Raw genomic sequence first — 27,169 nt, forward strand, 5'->3', positions numbered from 1 at the left:
GAAAAAAGGGATATTGGAAACATTCTCTGGAACAGAAACCAACAAGATCTGGCCTTATGTACATGCTTTCCTACAAACAAAAGTTCCACAAACAAACCAGAAAGCATCAGTTACACCATGAGGAAAAGTGCATGTAATTGGTTAAGATGAGCAGAACTCTTGTCCTTTCATTTAGAAGCTCCTTGTCCTAAGACTGTGGCATGTATGAATTCTTTGCAACTTAGTTTCATTTCTGCTTTTATTCTGGATACTAAAGATGTGCCAAATAAGTCAGATACCAAGATTTACCTTTTGAAATTTTCTAGTGTGTTTCATTCAGTTATCTTCTGGAATTAAAAAAAGATTATGTCTAAATTAAAAAAAAAATCATTTAGAATAAAATTAAAAAAGCAACTGGTAGTAATCTAACTTTTGTTCAGTAAGAGTTAGTGGTTGATAAGGTTTCCATTTTACTGGAAATGTAAAAAAAAAAATACCTTATACTAACTTGTGGAAAGTATCAGAAGCTTTTATATTTATAGGCTGATGCCAAAAAAGACATTTCCAGCTCTGTGGGACATGGTATTGCCACTATACAATTCCAGAAAAGATGACTGGATTTACAGATCAGTTGCAGAATTCAAATTCACTGCTGCTTTTAAACTAAGAAACTTATAAGTGGGCCGTATGCTATATTTATTGTTAAACATGTTTAGTTTACTCACGATTTTCAATTTGCTGTCTAATAGCATTTAGGAAAATACAACTTTTCAATTTAATATATGTGTACCAAGGGATAAGATTTGTTAGAAATTAACTTTATAAATTACTGGACAAGCACTGAAGTTGAATAACTTTTCTTCAATGGGAAATGTAATTAAAATCGTACATTTTCAGATGTTACTCAGGTTAAGAAATGTGTGCTTTAGGATCTTGCCAGTGTCTCTTTTTGATTCAAATGTACAACATGCCTTGATGTTAAAGTACAAATTAAAGTACAAGAAGGAAAAGAAAAAGAATAAGAGAAAAACCATGGCACTACATAAAATAAGCACACTTTGTCATTAGAAAGTAGAAATGAATCAGGCATGCCTGGAGAAAATTCCTTTGTCGTAACAATCAGAATAACTAAACAGGTGAAGCAATAAAAAGGCATGGCAGGTTAAAAAGGGCAGTAATTGAGGTTGCTGAAGCAAGAGTTCTTCATTCCTCAAAAAAAAGTTGATACCTGCTAGCATTCACTGCTATCTACCTTAAGGGGGAAGAACTCTTCTTGGTGAATATAATCTGAGTAGTCATTATTTTTAAATCATTATTTTACATTCCTTAGTGGGACAATGAGAATGCAAGCTTATGTATTTATTGTGTTGCTTGGAGGAGTAGGGCCATACAGGAGGTAGAGGAGAAACCCAATCTATCTTTAATGGCATATTTACTCCTACTTTACTTGGTGCTAAATCAAGTGAAACAAGTTTCTTGTACAAATTGTTATTAACTGCCTTTGAAAATCTGGCCCATTTTATTAAAGTCACTTAGAATGGAAATACCAGCAAGTGACTGTTATGCATTTTGGGGGAAACCCTTACTTTCCTTTTTTTTCTGATTTTAGTTTTCATTCATTGATGACCTTTCAAAATGGACCAAGGCTTTTAAAAAAGATCACAGTAAAACATTTCATTCTTTACACAACTTTCTATGCCTTATTTGAATCTTGGTAACTATTTGCTTTCCAAAAATGTTGTAAACAACTCAATTTGTGTACTGTCACACTAGGTTATAAGGCATACATTAATCTTTATTATAATAAAATTAAATTTCAGAATTGTGGAGATTACTTTTTCATCAGTACTTCAGAGAGCCCATCCCATCCTACCTTCTGTTCTGCTGCCCTGATGTCTCATCACCTTCTGTACTGTCTTAATATAGTGCCTAGACTGGCTTGGTTTTATGCTGTGTTTTATCTTTTGCCTGTAGGAGCCATACTGGCCTTCTTGACACCTTAGGAGTTGTGGAAATCAAAAGGAGGGGTAGAAGAACATGGCTATGAAAATCCTTAAGTCTCTTCTTCACTGTGACCAAAATTCTGGAATATTTAACTGAAAGTTTTGCACATACATTCATTATTTTGGGAAAAGCCTATGAACTTTTTATTAAAACAAAAAAACCGTATTTTTATCCTGAATAAAATGAGATCATTTTAAGGGCTGTGGAGCCCATCCTGCTGAAAAAACACAGTGATGTAATGACTATTATGGCTTATGTCATAGGGAAGTATATTTGGAGCTGAATGTCATGGTTAAAAAAAGCTACTATGCCTTAGTTCCTAGCTAATGAGAATAGTATCATTCTATTTCCCAGTTTTTTGGAGTGATTGTCATAGTTATTTTGGTTATACCTTCTGTAAGCAGTGTGCTGTGGGAAATGCACATTGCATAGTATCAACCAAATTTTACTTCAGCTCTCAATTTCTAACCTCCAGCTCAGGGCTGCTTTTACCCTCAACTACATACAGTGGCATTTCAGCAAAATAAAATATTGGGACACTCATAATTTAGGACAAAACTGACCTAGGCTAGTAACAAATCATAATTCTAGACTTTAGACTATATTAAACTGCTGTAATACTTCTAAGCAACAGCAAGAATAAATTTTAGTTTTAAAACATGCTTAAGTTGTATTTTCTCATCAACAAGATATATCCACACATTGATAAATTGCAGAAATAGCTTTACCATTTTGGCAACTCAAGATTTTTATTTTTGGAGTTATAGTTTAAAATTTTGAACACACCGTCAAGAATAGTTTAACTCTGTTTAATACTTCTAGTAAAAGCAGATATGCTTTGTTGACTCCATATCCTTTTTTTTTTTGTTATTAGCTCACTGATGATCACACATTTTTCCATATTTAGCCCTGAGTAAAGTTTAAATTGTCAGGACAAATTGCACTTTGGAAGGTTTTCCCAAAGTGTATATCAGTCTGGCATTTTATCATGTTTTTCCAGAGGACTCAAAAGTAAATATTTGAAGAAAAAAATAACATGAAGGATTATGCTGTTTAAAGAAACTATGTGAAAGATGTGGTTATATACTTGGGAATTTTAATAATTTTTATATTTAGAAAAGATCAGACTTCAAATGTAATTCTTCAAGGCTTATGATAATGGTTTCAACTTCATTATTAGATGGTAAGCAAACCCAAAACAAACTTTTATTCATCTTTGTATCCCACCCCATTCCCAGTTAGCTTACATAGTAAGCAAGCTAATATTTATTGGATGAATCAGCTTCTTATGGGAACCTGTGTACATACATGCTAATTACAGATGGGAAATGGATGCACAGAATTTAAGGGCCTTATTAAAATGCTTATGAGGTCAATAAAAAATGTGACCTCAACCCAGACAAGTATGATTTTGGTTACACATCAATTTAAGAACTGAAACATAGGACTTGTTTTTAAAACTGAAAACAATAAACTGACTTTAAAATATTTTTTTCCCTCTGAAAATACTCTAATGGTAACTTCAGGATCACTTTGCTTCACCTACAATCAATCTTTTCATCTTGTAAGAAAAATCTACTTACAAAATAGCACTGATATTTTTCTGTGGGCACTTGTCGAAGAGTAATATGATTACTAGTCTGAAAGAAGAGGACCCAATTTTCCTAAAGAGAAATTATTATAGGAAATGTTGGGCTCATTAGGTAAAATGAAAGAGCTCACCAATGGTATTACTGGGTGAGAATGGTACCCATCTATGTAGAGTAATAATAACTTAATATCAATACTATTTCCATTACTACTGATAAAATGAGACTGAGTTAATAGGGAATAAATGGAATAATGGCTATTCGATTTTTTAAAGAGTCTTTTATTAGAAGGTAAATTCTATCAAATGAAACAATCTTCACTGGATACTTTGATATCAAAGATGTTTCATTCATCTGTTTGGATTTTTCATGATTTGTTTCTTTCATTTGTTTAGGAAAATTGTCCAGCCTAAAATATGAATTTACCCTTTATTTAGTAAACACTTCCTCACTTTTCTTAAGAAACAAAACAGAAGACATTTTTCTTGGTAACAAAGTCCTTATTACTAAAGGAAATGAAAATAAAAAGGATGTCAACTTACTGTTCTTATTAGTAAAGTACTGCAAAAGGCATATGTAAAAGGCATATTCTTTAAGTGCAAATTATTGCATCGGTCACTGGTTCCCAAAACAAATCCACTTACTTTTACAGACACTTAAAATATAGAAGATGTCCCTTTGAAGTAAAAACATATATATAGTCAGATTTTAAAGATGACCTCTTCAGGAATCGTTTACTAGGTTTCTTCATACTTTTTCTTCTGCCAGTCTTTAGTCATCTATACCTCTAAACTGAAGGCAAAATGAAATCCAAAACAATTTGGGTGGTTATAGGAAGGTAATGGGAAAAAGTAAAGTTGAAAGAATGGAAAGTAATGGTTTAAGCAGCTCTTTTGAGAAATGGGATTTTACTCCTGTGTCCATTTTCTTTATTTAATAGGAAGGGAGAATCAAAAGCCTGCTCCAGAACAGAAAGGGAAAATTTAGGGCACTTCTATAACTAGGTCATTGGTAAAATAAATTACAGGCTGATGAATACTACCATATAAATTAGTCAAATATTTTATTATTAGAATATATATTTATATCAAAACCACAAAAAGAGATTTTTATTCTGAAAGCCAGGAAGATTATGATGTTACAGATGAAGTATGATTTGATAATTCCAGTCCACTTCTGTGGGTACTGAGTGCCTGATTACCTCAATTAGTTAAAACAAAGTGTGAATAAGGCCAAGATCACAGGTCTGATCCCCATATGGAGCCCTTAGCATTATTTGGTTTCTCAAATTGAGACACGTATTCCCAATCCTAGTTAGTCATCTTCAAAATGTCTGCTACTAGTCTCTGGACAGGGCCAAAGGACCATGACCAATACAAATTCAGAGTTCATGTCCCGTATGTCAAACTTAATCCTCAAATATTTATTTAGTCATCTAATTCTAAATAAAACAAACCATCAAATATCCTGGCATATTTAAAATGAATTATATAGGAAGTAGTAAAGCTCAGAAGCACTCTACAATGACTGAGCTATAGGGAGGAAAGCCAAGTGTAATAAAAGCCATCATTGCCAATAAGGTCACCAAATTCATGGGTTGGCTACTTGAGGCATTTAGCTTTATAAGGTTTCTCTTACCTTTTAAAAAAGAGCTATAATAGAGTGAAATAATGAACCACAGTTCTTAAAATCAGATTCTTGTTCTTACAGGCCATTAGAACTTACCCTCTGAGAGGTGCCAGACTGTGTTGAATAAAGAGACTGAGTAGGCTTGAAGTTGATCTTATTTAAAAAACAAACAAAAACTATTTTCCCTATATTAAGATTTAGTTTTGAATCACAGCTCTATCACTTTTTATATCACTATAATACTTTAGTAAAAGGCCAACACAGTAAAAATAAAATCAACTTCTAAGGAATATGGCATTGAGAATATTTTGGGAGTACATTTAATTTCTTTATATCAAATTTATCTTATAGTCAAGAATTTAACTGATGGTGCCAAAAATACAAATGTAATATTAGTATTTTAAGGGGAAAGACTTTAATTTGTACCACCCATCTTAGATTATCAAGTAGTGATTTATTGCTTTTTCTATGATGTAACACCAGATTTAACAGGTAAATTAGCAGTAGGATACAAGTACATTTTTAACTTTAATCATTTTTATAGAGTAGGACATGGACATATCCATATAAAAAGAGACTGTAGCAGATGCCTCCTTTAATCAACCAGTTCTTGTAAACATTGTATTTGTGCAGATTTTCATACTTTGATTCCAAAATTGAGAACAATAAGATTAAAGGCAAATTTAGTAGCCAAAAACAAAAGGTCCAGTTTGACTTCTTGCAACATATGGTACCACTCTTCTCTTTAAGAAAAAAAAACAAAAACAAAAAAACACACATAAAACCTAGCAGCACATTACAAAGAAAAAAAATTTACAAAACATTTCAGTACTCTTTCTCCCTCCCATCAAAAACCGAACAAAAATAAAGTGCAGCACCCATAAAAGTGTCAAGAAAATAGCCAAGTTCTTCCTTTCTTGTAACAAAATAGTACTTGGCCTTAGCAGTCTTAACCAAATTATATAGTGTCCATCATTTTGGATTCATCATCTTCTTTATGTACCACTGAATTTAAACTGCAAAGAGCTGTATTGATAGAATACTGAAGATAATCTGGACTCTGAAAAAAAAATGAAGGGAATAAAAACACAGGATAAGCAGTTTTATGCCAGTATATGCAACTATATTCAGTTTTACATTCTCTATTTCCCTGCTGTGTAGTACAGTGTGAAAGAAGACGGACTTTGGAGTTAGACTTGGGCTGAAACCCAAGAAAATAAAGAATACAATTTTCTTTATTTAAATTTTTAGTCTATAAATAACTGGATATTACCAGTTAATTCAAAGAGATAAAGACAGAATGATATATATGAAAAATAGAAATGTAATAAACACTATCTTTTTTCTGTTTTTAACAAGACTGTAATTTTAAGTATTAAATCATACAAAGCCACATCTTCCATGTGATTAGACATACTTGGCTACTGATAATTTAAATAATAAATGTGGCTTTAAGCCGGTAATGTATTTTAAAGATTACTATCTAATTACAACAGTACATACTCAAAATATAAATGCTTTAACACAGAAGAAAATGCTTTTACTGAATGAAATATATTCAGGATCTATTTTTGCTCTCTAAGGGTAAAACAAACTGGAGTAAGAAATCTAATCTTTTGAGAGGTGACCCACATTAAAAATAACCAAGTGATCAGTGACGGGGAGAGGTGGGGGGTATGGTATGTATGAATTTTTTTCTGTTTTCTCTTTATTTCTTTTTCTGAATAGATGCAAATGTTCCAAGAAATGATCATGATGATGAATATGCAATTATGTGATGATATTATGATTTACTGATTATATATGTAGAACAGAATGATTAAAAGTTAGGAATGTTTGCGCTTGTTTGGTGTTTTGGTATTTAAAAAAAAATTTAATAATTAATCTAACAAGGATAAAAGAACAGTTTAATTTTTAAAACAGAAGGAGAACTCATAAATGTTCTATTTGTCCATTTCTAAACTAGGAACAGAAAACATAAAAATTGTGTTTCAGTAAATGCAAAATTAAAACCATTTTATTATTAAAGCACCATGAATACGGACATGAACCATTAAGACCCAGAACTTTAGGGAATCTTTCCCAAGAATTTAATTGTTCTGAATATCTACCTGCTTGTGAAAGAATTTTACTACCGTATCACCTATTTCATAATGATTATTTTATTTAAAAACACCAATGAGAAAGAGTTTGATCTCACAGGAAAGCAGGGTTTTAAAAACATCTTCCTAATAAAACACAATATACTTTATGATTCTTTTATTATAAAAGTAAAAAAGTTAGCTAGTCTGTATTATTCCCAAACAGGTCTTTAAGAAGGAAGTGGCACAAATAACTGAAGTCTAGGATGCTAAAATAACACTGGATCTCAGTTCCAAACCTGCTTCTACCATTTAGTAGTAATACCACCCTCAATGAGAAAATAATCATCACAATTTAATCAAATTAAAAGCTAGTCTATGGCTAGATGACTGTTTTTTATCCCCCCCCCCCATATATATGTATAAATCTTGCTTTAGTCCTCGCAAAAATAAGGATGGAATTTGGCTTACTTCACAACACTGTCAATTTGAAAACAAAGAAAGAACAAGTTAAAATGTTTCCCAAATTTAAGCTTTTAAAAAATAATAACCTTATTACATTATCCCACTTTCCAGAAACATCCCATCTTTGAAAAGAATGTTAAGATTTTTTCTGACCATCTAGGCCTGCCTTGACAAATTCCAAAGGTCTTCAAAAGAAAGCTTTTAAATAACCCTATTTGACTGGGCTCCATTTTATCATGAGAGAATTTTGAATATTAGAGTCAGCCAATGATTTTCTCCAAACTCATCAACCGATCTCCTTAGAACTATCAGACTTTATCACAGAGAGAATTAAAACCAAAAACAACCAATATATCTAATCTAATACATTTAAATTCTACCAACTGCTCCATGTTTTCATCTACTAATGTACCACGGAAATAGTAACCAAAAGAACTGGCTGTAGCAAGACTAATATGGGACAAAATAGACTTTAGGTCAGAAACTCTTACAAGAGACAAAAAAAACAAAAACATAAGGATACTATATTTAGTAGAAGGGCTAATCCACCAAGAAGAAATAACAATCATAAATATTTATGTACCTAACCACAGTGCCCCAAAACACAAGAGGCAAACACTGACAAAATGGAAGGGAGAAAGAGTCACCTAATAATGATAGTTGAAGACTTTATTAAACCACTTGCATCAATGCATAGAACATCTAGACAGAAGATCAAGAAGGAAATGGAGAACCTGAACAATACTATAAATAAACCAGGCCAAAAAGACATATATGGAATACTACACTCAAAAACAGTAGAATATACATTCTTTTCAAACGCACATGGTTCATTTTTCAGGACAGACCATATGTTAGGTCACAAAACAAATCTCAATAAATTATAAAAAGACTGAAATTATACAAAGTATCTTCTGTGACCAAAATGGAATACAGCTAGAAATCAGTAATAGAGAACTGGAAAATCCAAAAATATACGGAAGTTAGACAACATACTTTAAAAAAAAAATGGGCCAAAAAATAAAATCACAAGGGAAATCAGGATATATCTTGAAACAAATGAAAAAAAAGACACAACATACCAAAACATATGGGACACAGGGAAGGTAATTCTAAGAGGGAAATTTATAGTCCTAAATGCTTATATAGAGCTCAAATCAGAGATCTAACTTCACAACTTGAACAACCAGAAAAGAGCAAACTAAACCCAAAGTGAGCTGAAGGAAGGAAATAAAGATTAGAGCAGAGATAAATGAAAGAATAAAAAAACAACAGAATTAACAAAATCAAAAGTTGGTTCTTTGATAAGAGAATACTATGAACAATTATAAGCCAAAAATTAGATAACCTAGATGAAATGGTCAAACTCCTAGCTATATTAACTAAAGAACAGAAGATCTTAAGATCAATAACAAGTAAAGAAAACCTCCCAACAAAGAAAAGCCCAGGAATGCACAGAGAAGAATTAACACCAACACTGCTCAAACTCTTTGAAAACTGATAAGAACACTTCCTAACATATTCCAAAACCAGATAAAGATATGACAAGAAAAGAAAATTACAGACTAATATCCCTCTTGAATATAGATGCAAAAATCCTCAACAAATTGCTAGCAAACTGAATTCAACAGCCCATTACAGGAATTTTAAACCATGATCAAGTAGGATTATCCCAGGAATGCAAGGGTGATTCAACGTAAGAAAATCAATTAATGTAATACACGACATTAATACAACAAAGAGGAAAAAAAAACATTGTTCATCTGGACTGATGTGGAAAAGGCATTTAACAAAAAAACAGCACCTTCCTGATAATCAGAAAATTAGGAATAGAAGGAAACACTTTTAACATGATAAAGGGGATATATGAAAAACCCATGGTTAATATCATCCAAAGGGGAAAGACTAAAGCTTTCCTCCCAAGATCAGGAATAAGAAAAGGTTGCCCACCGTCACTACTGTTATTCAACATTGTACTCAAAGTTTTAGCCAGACAAATTAAGTGAGAAAAAGAAATAAAAGGCACCCAAATAAAAGGAAGAAGTAAAACTTTCCCCATCTGCAGATCAGGATCTTACACATTGAGAAAACTGAAAAATCCACAGCAAAGCTACTAGAGTTAGTAAACAAATTCAGCAAAGTGGTGGGGTACAAGATTAACAAACAAAAACACTAGTGGTGTTTCTATATGCTAAAAATGAACAATTTGAAGAGTAAATCAAGAAAAAGTTCCATTTACAATAGCTATTAAAAGAATCAGACAGTTAAGAATAGGTTAATCAAGGATGTAAAGGATCTGTACACAAAAAAACTACAAAACATCGTTACAAGAAATCAAAGGTGACCTAATAAATAGAAGGACATTCTATGTTCATGGATTGGAAAACTAAGTATTGTTAAGATGGCAATTCTACCAAAGCAATATACAGTCAATACAATTTCAATAAAAATGCTAACAACCTTCTTTGCAGAAATGGAAAAGCCAATCATCAAATTCATATAGTGGGAAGAGAGAGGTGAGGCAAAGTGAAGTGTCGGCGGCTGAGAGATTTCAGGCAGAGCTGAGAGGTTATCCTGGAGGATATTCTTATGCAATATGTAGATAATCCCCTTTTTGGTCTGGGGTGGATTGGAGTGGCTGGAGGGAAGTGCCTGAGGTTGTGGAGCTGTATTCCAGTAGCCATGTTTTTTGAGGATGATCGTATAGTGGTGTAGCCTTTGCAGTGTGACTGTGATTGTGAGGGCCTTGTGCCTGATGCTCCTTTTGTCTGCAGTGTGGACAGATGAGTGAAGGATATGGATAGGAAATGGGCAAATAATAGGGGGAATGAAGGTTGGAATAAATTGAGTAGACTGAAATACTAGTGGTCAATGAAAGGGAGTGGTAAGGGGCATGGCATTTATGAGTTTTTCCTTTATTCTTTCTTTTGCTGGAGAGATGCAGATGTTCAAAAGAATGATCATGGTGATAAATACACAACTATGTGATGATACTGAGAGCCACTGATTATAACCATGTCAAGAATGTTTGTATGTCAAGAATGTGTGTTTGTTTGTTGTTTATAATAAAAACATTAAAAAAAAATCATATAGAATAACAGGCCTAAAATAGCCAAAACCATTTTGAAAAAATAAAAGTTGCTAGAACCACACATACTCTTTGAGACCAGAGGAAGAAAGGTTTATTTAGTCTGGAACTGAAATTTTCTGTAGCACATAATCTAACTCAACCTATCTGTATAGCTCATTTGAACAACTGAAACATTGGGAGCCCAGAATACAAAGAACGTCCTTTAATCCTGTATAGCCTAATGTAATGCTTGGATACATCCTAGACTATATTAAGCCAATAATCAAAAGTATTGGCAAAGTCCCTTGAGGGATGGGAGAAAAAATATGTAACTATTAAACTTTACCATCAAAGAATCCCTTGATACTGTGTCAAACTTTAGGGACACCCAAATCAATAGGCCAAGCTCTTGATCTTGAAGCTTGTTCTTGTGAAGCTTACGTAGGTAACGGAGAAGCTTAACCTACCTATAGGTATGCCTAAGAGTTACTTCTGGAGGACTTCTTTTGTTGCTTAGATGTGGCCTCTCTCTCTAAGCCCAAATCTGCAAGTGAAATTATTGCCCTTCCCCCTAAGTGGAACATGACATCCAGGGGTGAAAGTCTCCCTGGCGGCGTGGGAGATGACTCCCAGGGGTAAGTCCGGCCCTGGCACCATGGGATCAACAATTACATCCTGACCAAAAGATGGAAAAGAAGTGTAACAAATAAAGTATCAGTGGCAGAGAGAGTTCAATTAGAGTCAAGAGGCTACTTTGGAGGTTGCTTTCACACAAGCTTCAGTTAGACATTGCTACCTATCATAACGTGCCAACCTCCAACCAGGAGCATTCCAGCCAATCCTAAAGAACACATAGGACAATATATAAGATTCCACAAGGGTTCCGTTCACTAGAGTAACTTTCCAGAAACCTACAACCACTGGGGTCCTTGGACCAGATAACTCCTGAAACCATAGACCAAATACTCCTAAAAAGATCAAAGATGATGGTGGAGTTACACAGAGAAAATAGGATTTAACAAATGAGTATGACTGCTGAATCATTAAATTGATATCTCTTTTAGTCTCTAGCATTCTTAGGGAAACTAGAAGTAAAAACCTAAAATTGTTGAATTGTAACCTATGTCAAACTCTGAAGTAAGTTCTACAACTAATTGTGGTGCTGCACTTTGAAATTTATTGCTTTTCTGTATATATGTTATTTTTTACAAAAAAAAAAGTCAATTGTGATGATAAAAAAATATTTAAGCCTTCGAACCTCCTATATTTTGGAGCAGCTAGAAGGAAAAATCTGAGAGGATTATATGGTAGCCCATGACAAACTGGGATCTGCCCTATAACTACCTGCTGATGAGTGCTTTGAAAACTACTGCTTTTTTCCTTCTTTGCTTTGTATATATGTTATATTATACAATAAAAAAGTTAAAAAAAAATAAAAGTTGGAAGATTCACACTTCTTGATTTTAAACCTTATCGGTAATCAAAACAGTGTGGTACTGGGACAGGGACAGATCAATCAACTGAGAGTTCAAAAATAAACCTGCATAACTTTGGCCAAGCAATCTTTGACAAGAATGCCAAGTGCACTCAATGGGGAAAGAATAGCGTCTTCAACAAATGGTGCTAGGAAAACTGGATAGCCATATGCTAAAGAATGAAGGTGGACACCCTACCTTACACCATATATAAAAATTAACTCAATGGATTAAAGGTTTAAACTAAACATATAAAACTCCTAGAAGAAAATACAGGGAAACGTCTTCAGGACTTTGCGTTAGGCAATGGTTTCTTAGACTTTATCCCAAAGGCATGAGCAACAAAAGAAAAAATAAACTGTACTTAAAAACTTTTGTACATCAAAAGGACTTTATCAAAAAAGTAAAAAGAACACGTACACAACAGGAGAGAATATTTGGATAATATATATCTGATAAGGGTTTAATATCCAGAATATATAAAGAACTCCTAGAACAACAAAATGAGAAAAACCAACTAAAAAATAGGAAAAAGGATTAGAGTACATTTCTTGAAAGAAGATATACAAATGTCCAACAAACATATAAAAAGATGCTCAGTGTCATTAGCCTCAGGAAAATTAAAACTAAATCCTGACAATGAGATGCCATCTCACACCCCTTTGAATGTCTATTAAAAAACAGAAAATTTTAAGTGTTGGAGAAGATGTGGAGAAATAGAAACACTCGTACTTTGTTGGTGGGAAAGTAAAACGGTGCAGACACTGTGAAAAACAGTTTGGCAGTGTATCTGAAAGTTAAGTATAGGGTAACCATACGACCCAGTTAATTCCACTTCTAGGTATATGCCAAAATAAATGAAAGCAGGGACTCAAAAAGACATTTTCACCCTGATATTCACAGTGGTATTGTTCAAAATTGCCAAAGGATGGAAGCAATCCAGGAGCCCAACAGCAGATAATGTATAAATAAAATGTGGTGTATACAAACCACACAAAAAGGAATGAAGTTCTGATAAATGATAACGCATGTATGAACTATGATGACACTATGTTGCATGAAATAAGTGTGACACAACAGGATAAATATTATATGCTCTCACTTATATAAGCAGAATATGCAAATTCATAAATTCAGAAACTAGAATACATGTGGCCAGAGCCTGGGTACAGAACGGGAAAGGGAAGTCAACGTGTAACTGTACATTTCTATTTGGGATGATGGAAAAGTTTGGCAATGGATGATGGTGATTAGGCAGAACTTTGTGAATGTTATTAAACAAAAAAACTGTATATTTAGAAAGCATAAAAGGGGGAATTTTATGATCACTGTGATGAATACACAACTATGTGGTGATATTGAGAGCCACTGATTACATACTATGGATGGACTATGTGTGAAGATTTCTCAACAAAAATATCTTCAAAAAAAAAAAAGGGAATTTTAGGTTGCAAGGAAGTAAATACACACACACACACACACACACACACACAAAACCCATGAAACTATACAATACAAAGAGTGAACGCTAATGTGAACAGCAGGGTAAACATAATAGCATAATTATAATATTATTTTATCAATTCTAACAAAAGGTACCATATTAATGCAAAATGTTAATAGGGAAACTGTGAGAGTGGGGTATATGAGAACTCCTGCAGCTTGTGCATGATTTTGTGTAATCTTATAGCTGCTTTAATTTAAAAAAAAAAAAGGAAAACAAAATAAAGATTTAAAAAATGCTACTACTAAAATCAGAATGCTCAGGAACTGTCCAATGAAGAATATAAATTATCTTCAGGAGTATATGACAGAGCAGTGTTCTAGCTCTCTTCATTTTGACATAAACTCATTCATGCTGGTGATGCAGTTTTATCTTGATATAACAGCAAACTGAATAGGCTCCAACAATTGGCCAATATTACCAGAAAGAGTAGCCTAGTATCAGCAACATTAATGTGTGCTAAAAATGTACATCTGGTAGACAACACCAACATTAAGGGAAAATACATAAATACATATTTATATACATATAAACTCATGCAGATCATCTTGTTTGCTTTTGAGACATATTAGAAGCTCACTTGTCCACATAAATTCCTAAGGACAGGGTAAGATGTTCCTCAGGAGCCATCTTGAAGAATTTGATTGAGTTGATCAATTGGTAACACCTACTTTTAAGAATGCTTAGAGCTAACTCATCTCTTCTACATTAAAAGGAAGGTGAAATTTGGTGTCTCTCTAACTATCTAAGTGATAGAGAAGATTCAATACCAAAACATGGCATGAAATGAAACTCAGGATTATCTACTGAGACTAGAAAATTTTAAAAAGTCACACATATATTACAGGTAAGAAATGACAGCCTAAAAGAACAAGAGTTTTGTGAACTAATAAATTTAAAAATAAATATTTACTTTTCCAACTTACCTGTGGTAAGGATTCTAATAAACCTATAGATCCAACACCAGAATAGGGAACATGATTCTGATCTGTCATAGGCTGAGAACTTTGTGACTGAGAATAAAGTCTTACTCTTGACTTGAAAGCTTCAAGTTCATTTTTGAATGCTTCAAAATAACCTTCTTCTTCTGCCTAGAAAACACACAAAACAAAGACAGTGTCTGTCAAGGCTTCTAGAATACACACTAAGTTCTAAAAAGGCATGTATCAGGTCTAAAGTGGGGAGATTAAAGATAAGGTCAACAGTTTAAATGTAGAAACCAGTGACCCCTGTCAGATTTGTAAAAACTCTCTATTAAGTACAATAATGATTAATTTGTTTCATTTCCCTCTGCTTGCTTAAAGTAAGAAAAATAAGAAGCAATCCCTTTCTATTCATATATAAACCACTATTACAAAAGTAAGGCTTTCTGTTTTTTTTTTTGATTCATCTGGATCCTTGTTAGGATCTAATACAGTCCTTATTTAACTTTTCAAATTCATTCTATTCTCTTCCCATTACCAATTAACAACCAAGGGATATTCTTAAAACCTTTTAATTCTCCGTCAATTAGTGAGGGAGCGCTATTACCTGTTCCTAGTAATTCTCCAAATAACTATTCCCTATTAGTAGAAAGCCATGAAAACCAATTAAAACTAAATATTCAATTTCATTATGGAAATATCTCTGTCTAGTTAAACAAGTAGCTTCTTTTCAACACAATGGGGGAAAAAAAGTATGTTGACATGCTGAGAGAGTGGAACTCTAATGTATCCGACAATCTCTAATATAAGCAAAATCCCTGATCTAAAACTCCCTATAAATGTTTCCTCCAGAGATAAAGAAATGTTACAGAGCATATCCTACACTAATAGAATTTTAAGTTTTAAATTAACTGGTGGATGAGATCTTGTCAAAGTCTCATTCCTTATTTTCAAAGGGCCCATTTATCTGAAATGCTATTTTTTCTTTCACTGCAATTTGGGCCGTATAGCCAAATTAAAATCTGTGGATTCATTATTAGCTCAGCATCTATATATATAGTGCAGAAAATGTTCTATGCTGCCATTTTATCTTTTCATAATTTAGGAAGCATTTCTTTTAATAAATTTTTAGCATCTTACTTTAAATCAATATATGATACCCATGTGAACAAAGAGTATGTTAGCCTTTGTATTCAAAAAACAATCCTTCTGAAATAGTCATGCAACAAATTATTAAAGGTAGAGTGGCACAACTGACCTTACTGCGTGTCTAAGATGTAAGGATCTAGATCTAGAATGAATTGACTGATTTTCGTTTCTTAATTAAATAACCTATGGGTGATTTGCTTAATTTCTCTATACCAATTTACTCACCTGTAAAATACAGATAATCTAAAAAACATGTTATGAGGATTTAATGAACCAGTCCATATAAAACACTTAAAACAGTACTTGACACAAAGTAAACATCTAATAAAAGTTATTTCTTAATTAAAAAAATTAAGAACAGGGTGTTTAGATTGAAGACTTCACTGTCAGCTCTATTTTGTCAAAGAAAATTTCAAAGAATATGTATTGTTTGCCCATGATCCATCGTCTTATTCAGTTCAATTATATCCATTAATGTAAGATGAAAAAGAAAGTATGGTTTTGGTACCCTTACGTTAACTGAAAATTCAGAAGAATAACCAGAAACCTGGCTAATTTACTCATTGAAACGCTACTGTTTGGGGAGTATTTCCTATTAAAGTTGCACTTCAGAAAAGTTTAAGGCATTTAAGGTAGAACTACTGCCACTCTGACTTCTTTCTTAATTTAAAAATGTAATTTTTTTTGCCTTGCTTATAGACGGAAATACGTTCATTGCAGTCATGAAAATGTACTTTTATTTAATTTATATTTCCACCAGCTATTTATAGCCAAAGTTAACTTTTTGGTATATTCCTTCTAACTTCTTTTTGTGCATGAGAAAATGTATCATATACGTAAAAGAGCAAGTAAAATACATTATGTACAGGTTACTGGGTTGAGGGGGTGGGGGGACGACACTATGAATTCACAGAAATTAGAAAATATATCTGTACCAGTAACTTAGAAACCAGTTCCCTATCCCACTTCTCTTCCTCCCGGAGGTTACCATTATCACGACTTTGACTTAATTATCCCTTTGCCTGTTTAGTTTAACCACTTACATATGTATTCCTAAATGGTATGTTGTTTAGTTCTGCTTGCTTTTTTGTTTAAGAATATAAGTCATTTAATACTATCAATTTTAAAGCACAAAATAAAACAAGCTATGATCCCCCCCAAATAATTTTAAAAGTTTACACAGAAAATATTACTGCCTGAAGTTTATGATCTTTAAGTTATAGGTCATGAGAGTTTTGTGTTGTCACAGTTCTGCTTGTTTTGAACTGTATAAAAACAGGTTAGTATTGGATGTATCATTCTGTGACTTTCACTCCCTTGTTTCTTCATCCATGCTGATGCTAGCTGGTATTTTACCAAATGAATATATTACAATTTATTCATTCCATTGTCTACAGACTCAAATGGGTTCTTCCCAGGTATTTTGCTATCAAAAACAATTGTAAACATTATGATTTCTAGTGTATACATGTAAGCGTCTCTAGGGTAGCAGCTCTCAACTTTATGATTTCAGGACTTTTTTACACTCTTAAAAATTACTGAGGAAGTCAAAGAGGTTTCATTTACGTGGGTTATATCTGTCAATATTTACTGTTAGAAATTAAAACTGTGGAATTAAAGAATATATTAACTAAAAAAATAAACTTATTACATGCTAACATATATAACATTTTTATACAAAACAAATTTCCAACACAAAAAAATTAGTAAAGAGTAAAACTTTCACGTTTTTGCAAATCTCTTTAATATCTGATTTAATAGAAGACATCAGGATTCTCACACTCGGCTTCTCCATCGATCTCTACTGAATAATACTCATGAAAAGACTGCGAATGAAAAAGGCAAGTAACGTCTTACATTATTGTGAAAACAGTTTTAACTTAGCACCTCTTGAAAAGATTCTGAAGATCCCCAAGGGTCCCTGGACCACACTTTGAGAACTTATTCACTAGGGTATATACCTAGGAGAATTTCTGGGTGTTAGAGGATATACTTGTTCAGCTTTACTAGGTAATTTTCCAGAGTGGTTTAGCCAATTTGTACTCCCACCAGCAATGAATGAGAATTATTACTGTTCTACTTCTTACACAACTTTTTTTTGTATGCTGTATGGCATGGGTCATGTTTCATTCTTTTTCCATGTGAGTATCCCTGTACTGCAGGACCATTTGTTGCATTTTTGTTTGTTTGGCTTTTCATTTGTTTGTTTGCTTGTTTGGGAAGTGTAGGGGCCAGGAATTTAACCTGGGTCTCCTGCATGGCAGGCGAGAATTGTACTACTGAACTACCCTTACACCCCTTCTTGTACAACATTTTTTTTTTGGGGGGGTGCATGGTCAGGGAATTGAATCCGGTTCTCCCATATGAAAGGCAAGCATTTTACCACTGAATCACCCAGACACTCTATACAACTTTAATCATTACTGATCTAGCGGGTGTGAAATGTACTTAATCTCTTTTCTAGGCACATCTATTTTTCTTTAACATAGCCAACATCCTTTATAGGTAATGTACATCACTTCTTTTCACTTGATTGTATAGCATAAGCATGTTCTCAGGTCATTAAAAACTTCATAAATATAATTTTAACGGCTGCATAATATTCTACGAATCACAGCCTTTTAACATTTCTCTGATCACTGAATTTTTTAGTTTTTCCTACTTTTCATTATAAAAGTCTGTTTTCCCATTTAACTCTGATACATGCAGGATTCTATTAACTGCTTTGTTCAACACTATATCCTCAGCATCTGAAACAGATGTGTTTTCCATTATTAGGCACTCAATATTTATTAAATCAACAAATGACTGAACACTCCAAGTTTCCTAAATACATGTTGATTTGAATATGTCTCAATTTCACACAGACACTACGGTACAGCCTCTTATGTAGCTCTTTTAAGTCTAAATAGTATGAAATCTTCAAATTTCATTTCACTGCAAAACTTACAGAATTTACTCTTTGGCAGATTGATTAGATGATTTCCTTCTCACCTAAGGCCCTAACATTCCCATTTACCAATACCAAATAGCTACTTACTTTGGCTTTCTGGAAAAATAAACGAAAACACCCTCTTGGATCCACATTACAGTTTTTGGCCATTTCCATAATAAACTGCATTACAACGGCTTGATGTGCTATTTGTTCCATTAGAGCCCCTTTCTGAAAATAGATAGATTAAATTTATAAGACATACCTCTGGAAATATATTAAATTGTTATGCTGATTCAAAATGTGAAGTACTAGAGTATTTTTGGTTTTAGTCTCTTTAGCTTTATCCCATGTCAAATACTATACAGACATATAAATAGCATATTTTAGTTTTAATCAGCAGAAAGTTGCTGTTTGTATTTGGACCAGAGTAACTAAATGGAGGCCATGCTATTTGCTTAATTTAATATTGTGATTAATGTTTGGACTTTTAAAACATGACTTTCTAATTAGTTTAAAAAAAAGAGGTTTATAGTTTATGGGAACAAGAGGAACACACTGGAAAAAATTACCATGTGCTAATGGAAGCAACTGAATATATATAATATCTCCCCACATTAAACTGAAATAGGTCTGAAAACAATAATACCGTAATTCTATGCCCTCCAATACTTTCATTTAAAGTAAATAATGTAAAAAGCAAAAAAAACAAAACTGGAATTCTAAGCTTCTCAGAAACTCAAGGTATGGATCATACCTGTTCAGCTTCTAAATGAAAACACCATAAAATAAGATATTTAGCAGTTTCTTCACATACAAGGTATGGATGGTCAGACAAAAATCTTTGACTATCATCCCATCGGCTCAACATACCTGTAGAAAGAGAAGTAAACCATGAAAGTCAAGCATTCTCTTACTTTCTAAAGCGAAGCTAATGCTGTTTTATAATGACTCTCTTTAAAGCCAATGTATAATACCAGAGCAATCTACTATGGTAAAAGAGTAAAAGAAGAGAGAGAATACTCTTCAAAGCAATGCCCAGTGCACTGGTAATAACTTTCAAAATTCACAGAAAGTTTTATTTCAGGTAATAAAGCTGAAGTAGGGTGACCAACTCCTCCTGGTTTACCTGAGCTCTGCCCGGTTTAAAGCTGAAAATCCTGCATCTGGGGAATGCCCTCAATCCTGGGAAAACCAGGATGGTTGGTCATCCTAGGCTAACATGGTACAGATGAATTCAAGACACAATATTATTCAGAGAATAGAATTTTTTCTATAAGGAAGATGGCAAAGAAAGCAAAATCTCAAGAAGCTATGCTTAGCAACATAAAAGATTCAGAAAAACCACCCTATCTCTAATATATCGAAAAAGTATGATGATATGGTAAAATGTTGACAGCATGGGAAACCAACCCAGTGTTATGACAATAAATAGACCTTAACCACTTAGTCATGATGTCTATTTATACACAGTACACACAACACATATTTATGGAGTAACAAACTGTAGACATTTAGTGGTGCCTATAACTTAAATTTATTTAAAATCTTTTTTAAAAATTAGTTAAGTATATTAGAAAATAGTTGCGATTTTGTTTCAAGATGACAAATTAATCCAAGATACTATTTAGGAGTATGTATCTTCATGTCTACCAAATAAATAAGAAATTAAGTTAAAAAAAATTCAGTACTGCTCAGGTAATCATGAAACAGCAAAGCGCTGAGCTTTAACTTCGTCCTGTTAGCATTACACTTGAATAAATTCCAACATAACAATATTAACTTTTAGACTCAAAAATTTGTATGTTACTGAATCATCCTGGAAATTTTGTAAGGCTGTTTCAATAATTTGGCAGTTGACCTTTCCTCTAGATACAAAATGAACTTCTATGTATCAAAGTTTCATATAAGAATGCAAGTAAGAACAAAACTAAGGACAAATATCTTACTGAATACACACTTGCAATACATGGGAATTAACAGAAAATAAGTGATAAATTTTTCCTCATTTAAATGAGAAAAAAGCATTTTAGCATTTTTTTTTCATAAAGAGTTTGAAATGCTATATACAGTTATTTACCCAACACTCTGGATATGGTAATTAGGTCATTTTAAATTCTGAGGATAAGAATGATTACGGAAGTTAGTTAAAGGTACTCAAAGTATAGTTAAAGTATCTAATGACTTCTGGGGCCAGATCTAAAGAAAGTATAACCTTTGTTTCTTATACCTGAAGCCATAAATAAATCCTGTGAAGCAATTTTGCCTTAGCTTTCTTATATTTCAGAAGAGGTCATTATTTTCAACTCAATCTACCATCCATAGAGCTTCGCTTCTCCTATTTACTTCTCCATGGCAGCATCTTGACTCACTGAGGCACCAAAATCTTATCCATTTTGCTTTCTTTTATAGGAAGGATAACATGAAAGTGTTACTGACTCTTGTAGGTGCCATGAGGAATGTCTCATTAAATGTAAAATTGTAACTACCTATTTAATTCTTGAGATAAATTCACACTTGAGGTTGATTATAGCTTTTATTTACCTGAGAAATACTAGTCATTACTTTCTTTTAAAAAATACACACTAAAGTATTACGAAATTGAGAAGTTTGTTTTATAGGTAGCCCACAGAATCCTTTGTGAGAAGAGTGAAGACTTTTATCAACAAAATGCTTCAAGACAGTCAAATGCTTAATGGAACAGAACATACCTGAAATTATTGTGTTATTTTGGAATCTGTAAACGAATGGAGAGTACAATCTATCATATGGCTAAGAAAACAAGACTCTAGAGCTAAACTGCCTAGGTTCGAATATTGGCTTTACCACTTGCTAGCTTTGGGACCTTGGATAAGTTCCACTGTATTTCTGTGCTTCTGTTTCCTCATCTGTAAAATAGGGATAAAAATAGTACCTGACTGGATTTTGTTAGAATTATTCATTTGTTAGAAATATTCATTTAATAAATATTTATCATATTAATCCTTTGCTTAAGGATATCCAGTCATTTAAACTAGTCCAACAATTTACCTGAAATTCTCACAAAATATTTTAATAATTATGTGCTATTTCACCTATACATTTCCCTGGACATCTAAATCCCAGTCTATTTATCAACTCTCACTATTCCAGGGGAGAACTGTTTACCCATTATTTCCTATTATAATGTTAATATGTACAGTATCTTTAGGTACTATTTTTGAATTAAATAAATGAAATTACATAGAATATATAGTCTATATTCTTTTTTTAATAAAAAGTTTGAGAAAAATGATTCTTCTATAAACAAATTTCATAATAAAGGGGAAAAAGTCCTCCATCTTAACAAGAATGACATATGATTGAAATTCTAATACATAGGGAAAGGAAAAAACCAAATAAGAAAAATATTTCAAGATGCCATTTTAAAAGCTTACTAACATACTGTAAATAAAAACCATGCTTAATAAATTTACTTATTTGGGATTAAAAAAATACACTTTGAAACGTAACTCCTAATACTTCCCATTAGAGTTTTCACTCCAGCACTATCAGACTGCTTATAGTTCTCAGAACACATGAAACACATGCTGTTTCATGACTCTGTGCCTTTGTGCATACATGCTATCATTGTTGTCTTATTTCCCTGATCTACATGGAGAACTCCTATCTGTTCCTCATAACCTGGCTCGGATGTTACTCCTCTGTGAAGCCTTCACTTATTATTACTTCATTTACTTTGCCCAGCCCACTCCTCATCTTCAGTAGAAAAAACTATTTCTTCAGTGTCTGTACACATTTCTATTATTATACTTATCCGAATAATAAACAGTTCAAATATCTACATGAAGTATATGATATAGCATCATATTCAGGAGACTACAAAAAATGAACAGCAATCTTATAACCATAAGATAATCAAGTAGTGGCAGTGGGGGAGGGGAGGAGCAAAAACTGGTCAGGAAATAAGGGTAAGGAATAAAGAAAGACTGTTTTAGAGGGTACTATTATATAACTACATACTGAATTTTGTTTCACTTCAATTTGGTTTACTCTGTCAATCTCTTTACTTATAACAAACTCTACAACTAGCGCTGTATAACAGTGTCAGAAGTAGCTACACAAATTCAATTTATCATATTCTGGTTTTGGTTCCCTTTTTATAAATTCATATTGTGTACACACACAGTACTAAACATTACAAAAGAAGGAACACAAGTAATAGACTTACCAAAATGTCTGATCTTTTGCTCATATTTCTGCATAAATGATTCTGATTTATCTTCATCTTCTGTTTCTTTTCTTTTATCTTGATTAATAAAACTCTAAAAAAGATACAAATTAAAATCAGATTTTAAATTCTAATTGAGTCTTTCTCATAATACCAAATGCTTAGCAATCATTCTTATAAAAACCATAAAAAGGTGATATAGTTTTAGATTCATACTACGTCATTAAATTCATTTGTTAAATTATTTACCAAAAATTTCTGAATTTTCTTGTACTGGGGTTTAATTTTATTTACACACACACATATACACACACACACAAACACATATACATATGTGAAAAATTATAAAACTGTCCTAGAAACCATACAGAAAAACAAAAACAAGTGAATTAATCTGTTAAAACTTAATTTCCCTATCAAATGGAGGTATAGAAAGATCCTTTATATGCCTAATTCAAATTTGCATTATTCCTTTCCTGTAGATATGTGCAATTCTAATCTTTGGAGTTCTTAATGGAAATGAACTCCAAAATTCAAAGCAGATAGAGGATAAAGTATATTTATTCAAATTCTCTGTTCATACATAAAACAAAAATAGACTTTTGCTGTATTTCTAATAAACTTTTCTTAGGAAGCCCAAACAAATTGATTCTTAAACCAATCACAAATGTGCATTAAGGAAGCATTATTTTTAATTAAGTAATTTATGAAACAGACCAAGACTAATTTTTTATCTGGCCAGAAAAATTGGCAAAACGGTTTCTCAGAACATTCTGTGATCACATTAATACCCTGAGATCATCACTGACAAAAATGAAAACTGCAAGCTAGCTCTCTACCAGTTTATAATGTGCAAATGAAAGGATTTTTCTCTGCCATTTAGACTTAGAAATTTCCAACAGACACACAGTCTGAGCCATAAATGTAATTTAAATGTTTCTATTAGCCACATTAAACAGCAAAAACAGATGAAATTAATTTTAGTAATATTTCAATTAACCCAATATATCTAAGATATTATTTCAACTTGAAAACAATATAAAAAATTAACAATAATATATTTTACATTTTTGGGTACTAAGTCTTCAAAATCTGGTGTATATACATTTACAGACTATTTCAATTTAGATTAGCCATATTTCAAGTGTTTAATAGTTAAGCACATGTGACTGGTGGCTATTATTGAACTGGATAAGTGCTCTCAATTCTCAAGCACCCAGAGAAAAAATTTGTAATTTTGAGCAAATGACTGAAACGTAAATGTGGTCCTAATTAATCTGTGGTATAAATGTAGGCTCTGTTAGAACTTAAGTGTAAAGAAGAAACCAAAAGCAGAGAAAAAACGGAAATACTTGCTTCATGACCACTGTGTGTGCTTAAAAGAAGGTAAGTGAACTTTATAAAATAAAGAAATCTGTTTTTGGCCATTCCCTCTGGAAGAAAAAAAGATTTTTAAATAGTTTTGGGGCATAAATGCAAAGCAGAAATAAAATAACACTTAAGATGACATACCCTTTATAACAATATATATACAGCTATAGCAAATTATTTAGATAAAGCAATTCGGAGTGAGTGAGAAGAAAAAGTTATCAGACCGCGAGTAGAGATATGAACGAAGCTCATCTGGACAGGACTAAGGTGTATCAGAATATAGAACATGGATGATATTGTCCATATTTTAAAACTTCAACTTCTGCATGAAACCAAAGGGAGAGATGTTTACTGGGTACAAAATTTATATTTTGGGTAGTGCATTTCCTAATTTAACTTGTATGGCCAGTTTAGTTGAACCTGTGTTCAACTAAACTTCAGTGGTCATGAAGCAAGTATTTCCGTTTTTTCTCTGCTTTTGGTTTCTTCTTTACACTTAAGTTCTAACAGAGCCTACATTTATACCACAGATTAATTAGGACCACATTTACGTTTCAGTCATTTGCTCAAAATTACAAATTTTTTCTCTGGGTGCTTGAGAATTGAGAGCACTTATCCAGTTCAATAATAGCCACCAGTCACATGTGCTTAACTATTAATCTTGAATAGGGTGTAAGATTTTGTTGGTTTGTCCAGGTTAGTGTGCTGCCCCGATAAATCCCAGAGTAATTTGGGTAGTGAATAAAGAAGTATTTGCAAGTTCCCCTTGGGGGAATAGGGAGAAATGAGGGAATATCAAACTTCCCCATTTGGGGAATTTCTACAAGCAGTGGGGACAATCAAATCAATAGGCCGAGCCCTCAAACCTGGGGTTAGCCTCTATGAAACTTATTCCTGGAAAGGATAGGCTAAGTCTACTTAAAATTAGGCCTTAGAGTCATCCCCAGAGAACATCTTTTGCTGCTCAAATATGGCCTTTCTCTTTAAACTCAGCAAGTGAACTCACTGTCCTCCCTCCCATGTAGGACATGATTCCTAGGGGTATAAATCTCCCTGGCAACATGGGACAGAAACCCTTGGATGAGCTGGGACCTGCATCAAGGGATTGAGAAAGCCTTCTTGACAAAAAGGGGGAAGAGAGAAATGAGACAAAATAAAGTTTCAGTGGCTGAGAGATTTCAAACAGAACTGAGAGGTTATCCTAGAAGTTATTCTTATGCATTAGACAGATATCCTTTTTTAGTTAATGGTGTATTGGAGTGGGTGGAGGGAAGTTACCTGAAACTACTGAGCAGTGTTCCAGTAGTCTTGATTCTTGAAGAAGATTGTATAAAGACATAACTTTTACAATGTGACTATGTGATTGTGAAAACCTTGTGTCTGATGCTCCTTTTATCCAAGGTATGGACAGGTGAACAACAAAAAAAATATGGATAAAAAATTAAATAAATGATAGGGGAGACAAAGGGTAAAATAAATTGGGTAGCTGGAAATACTAGTGGTCAAAAAGAGGGTATGAGTTTTTTCTTTTTCTTTATTTTTCTGGAGTGATGCAAAAAAGTTCTAAAAAATGATCATAGTGATGAAAACACAACTATGTGATGATTTGTGAACCACTGATTATATACCATGCATGGAATGTAGTGAAGATTTCTCAATAAAAATACTAAAAAAAAAAAGAGGGAGAGGGTGGGGGTGGGAGTGGATACCAGGTGGACAGAAACAAATAGTGTTACAGGCTAAGAAACCTAGAAAATAAAAATAGTTAAGGACATGATGAATGTGGATTTAGATGAGAACGAGTGGACTACCCATGAAGCTTGAGGATTAAATTTAGTAAAAATAAGTACTATTTTACAAATTAGAAGTTACTGAATTCTATTGCCCTAATTGGTTGCAGACTGAACATTTAAATACTTTTTTAAAAAACGCTCCACATTATATATCTAGATAGGTGTGAGTTATGTGGGTACATCTATTTGTTAAAATTATACACTTAAAAGATCTGCATGTAAATCCTACCTAAAAACAAAAACTAATAAAAAAAGTCAATGATCAAACACGGTGGGGAGTAGGGAAAGGTATAGATGAAACAAGAATGGTAGAATAATGGTAGTTGTTGATATGGAACACGTAGTTCAATATACTGTTATTTTCTTTGCTTATGATTGAAATTGCATAATAAAAAGGCTACCAAAAAAAGGTCCAACCTCTTAGACAATATGTCCATTATGGGTTAATTAAGGGAAAAGATGGTTGAAAGCTTACTCTATTCTTTGCATAGCTGTATTAATATCATTTCTGTTTCAGGTTCAGAGAACAGTAATAATGGATAATATACAAAACCCACCTTTTTTATAAAGCTAAAACCTAGATTCTATGAACTGTTTTCTTATGCCATTTTGGCATAATGGAAGAAATGGAATCCCGAAATAACTGTACCCAACAGCATGTTTTCAGACTTATGTTTCTCCAAAATAAACATTAATAGATTATTCTTTGATATATATTGTTTGATTCCATATTAAAATATTAGTTTATGAAGTTATTAGGCTTCTCCATTTTCTCCCTTTCTTGGGCATTTTGAAATCAATCTTTAGAAACTCTAGTTTTCACTGGAAAGCAACGGTTAAAAACCTGAGTAGTCTAAGGAGCATGGGATTTAAAAAGTTCAACCAGGCCACCTTTCTCTATTATTTCCATTAATTATCAATTTCATTCTTAAAAAGTATCTTAATAAAGGAGACTCCAACACTTTCTTTGCATTATTTTAGTCTCTCAATCTCAT

At 32.8% G+C, this 27,169-nt stretch overlaps 2 protein-coding genes across 2 annotated transcripts in view; one reads left to right on the top strand and one right to left on the bottom strand.

Moving 5' to 3' along the window:
- The window catches only part of AK3 (adenylate kinase 3), a 51,743-nt gene extending 45,758 nt beyond the window's left edge, over positions 1-5,985 (top strand). The window contains exon 5 of the mRNA XM_077148275.1: positions 1-5,985. Within this exon, the coding sequence (XP_077004390.1) occupies positions 1-121 (121 nt within the window). The 3' untranslated portion in view covers positions 122-5,985.
- CDC37L1 (cell division cycle 37 like 1, HSP90 cochaperone) overlaps positions 5,636-27,169 on the bottom strand; it is a 27,469-nt gene continuing 5,935 nt past the window's right edge. Inside the window, exons 3-7 of the mRNA XM_077148274.1 lie at positions 23,011-23,104; positions 19,558-19,673; positions 18,909-19,031; positions 14,723-14,887; positions 5,636-6,261 (exon numbers count right to left, since the gene is read on the bottom strand). Coding sequence (XP_077004389.1) covers positions 6,160-6,261; positions 14,723-14,887; positions 18,909-19,031; positions 19,558-19,673; positions 23,011-23,104 — 600 coding nt within the window. The 3' untranslated portion in view covers positions 5,636-6,159. The remainder of the gene's footprint in view (positions 6,262-14,722; positions 14,888-18,908; positions 19,032-19,557; positions 19,674-23,010; positions 23,105-27,169) is intronic.

The sequence above is a fragment of the Tamandua tetradactyla genome, chromosome 2, assembly GCF_023851605.1.
Source record: "Tamandua tetradactyla isolate mTamTet1 chromosome 2, mTamTet1.pri, whole genome shotgun sequence".
NCBI classification, from domain to species: Eukaryota; Metazoa; Chordata; class Mammalia; order Pilosa; family Myrmecophagidae; genus Tamandua; species Tamandua tetradactyla.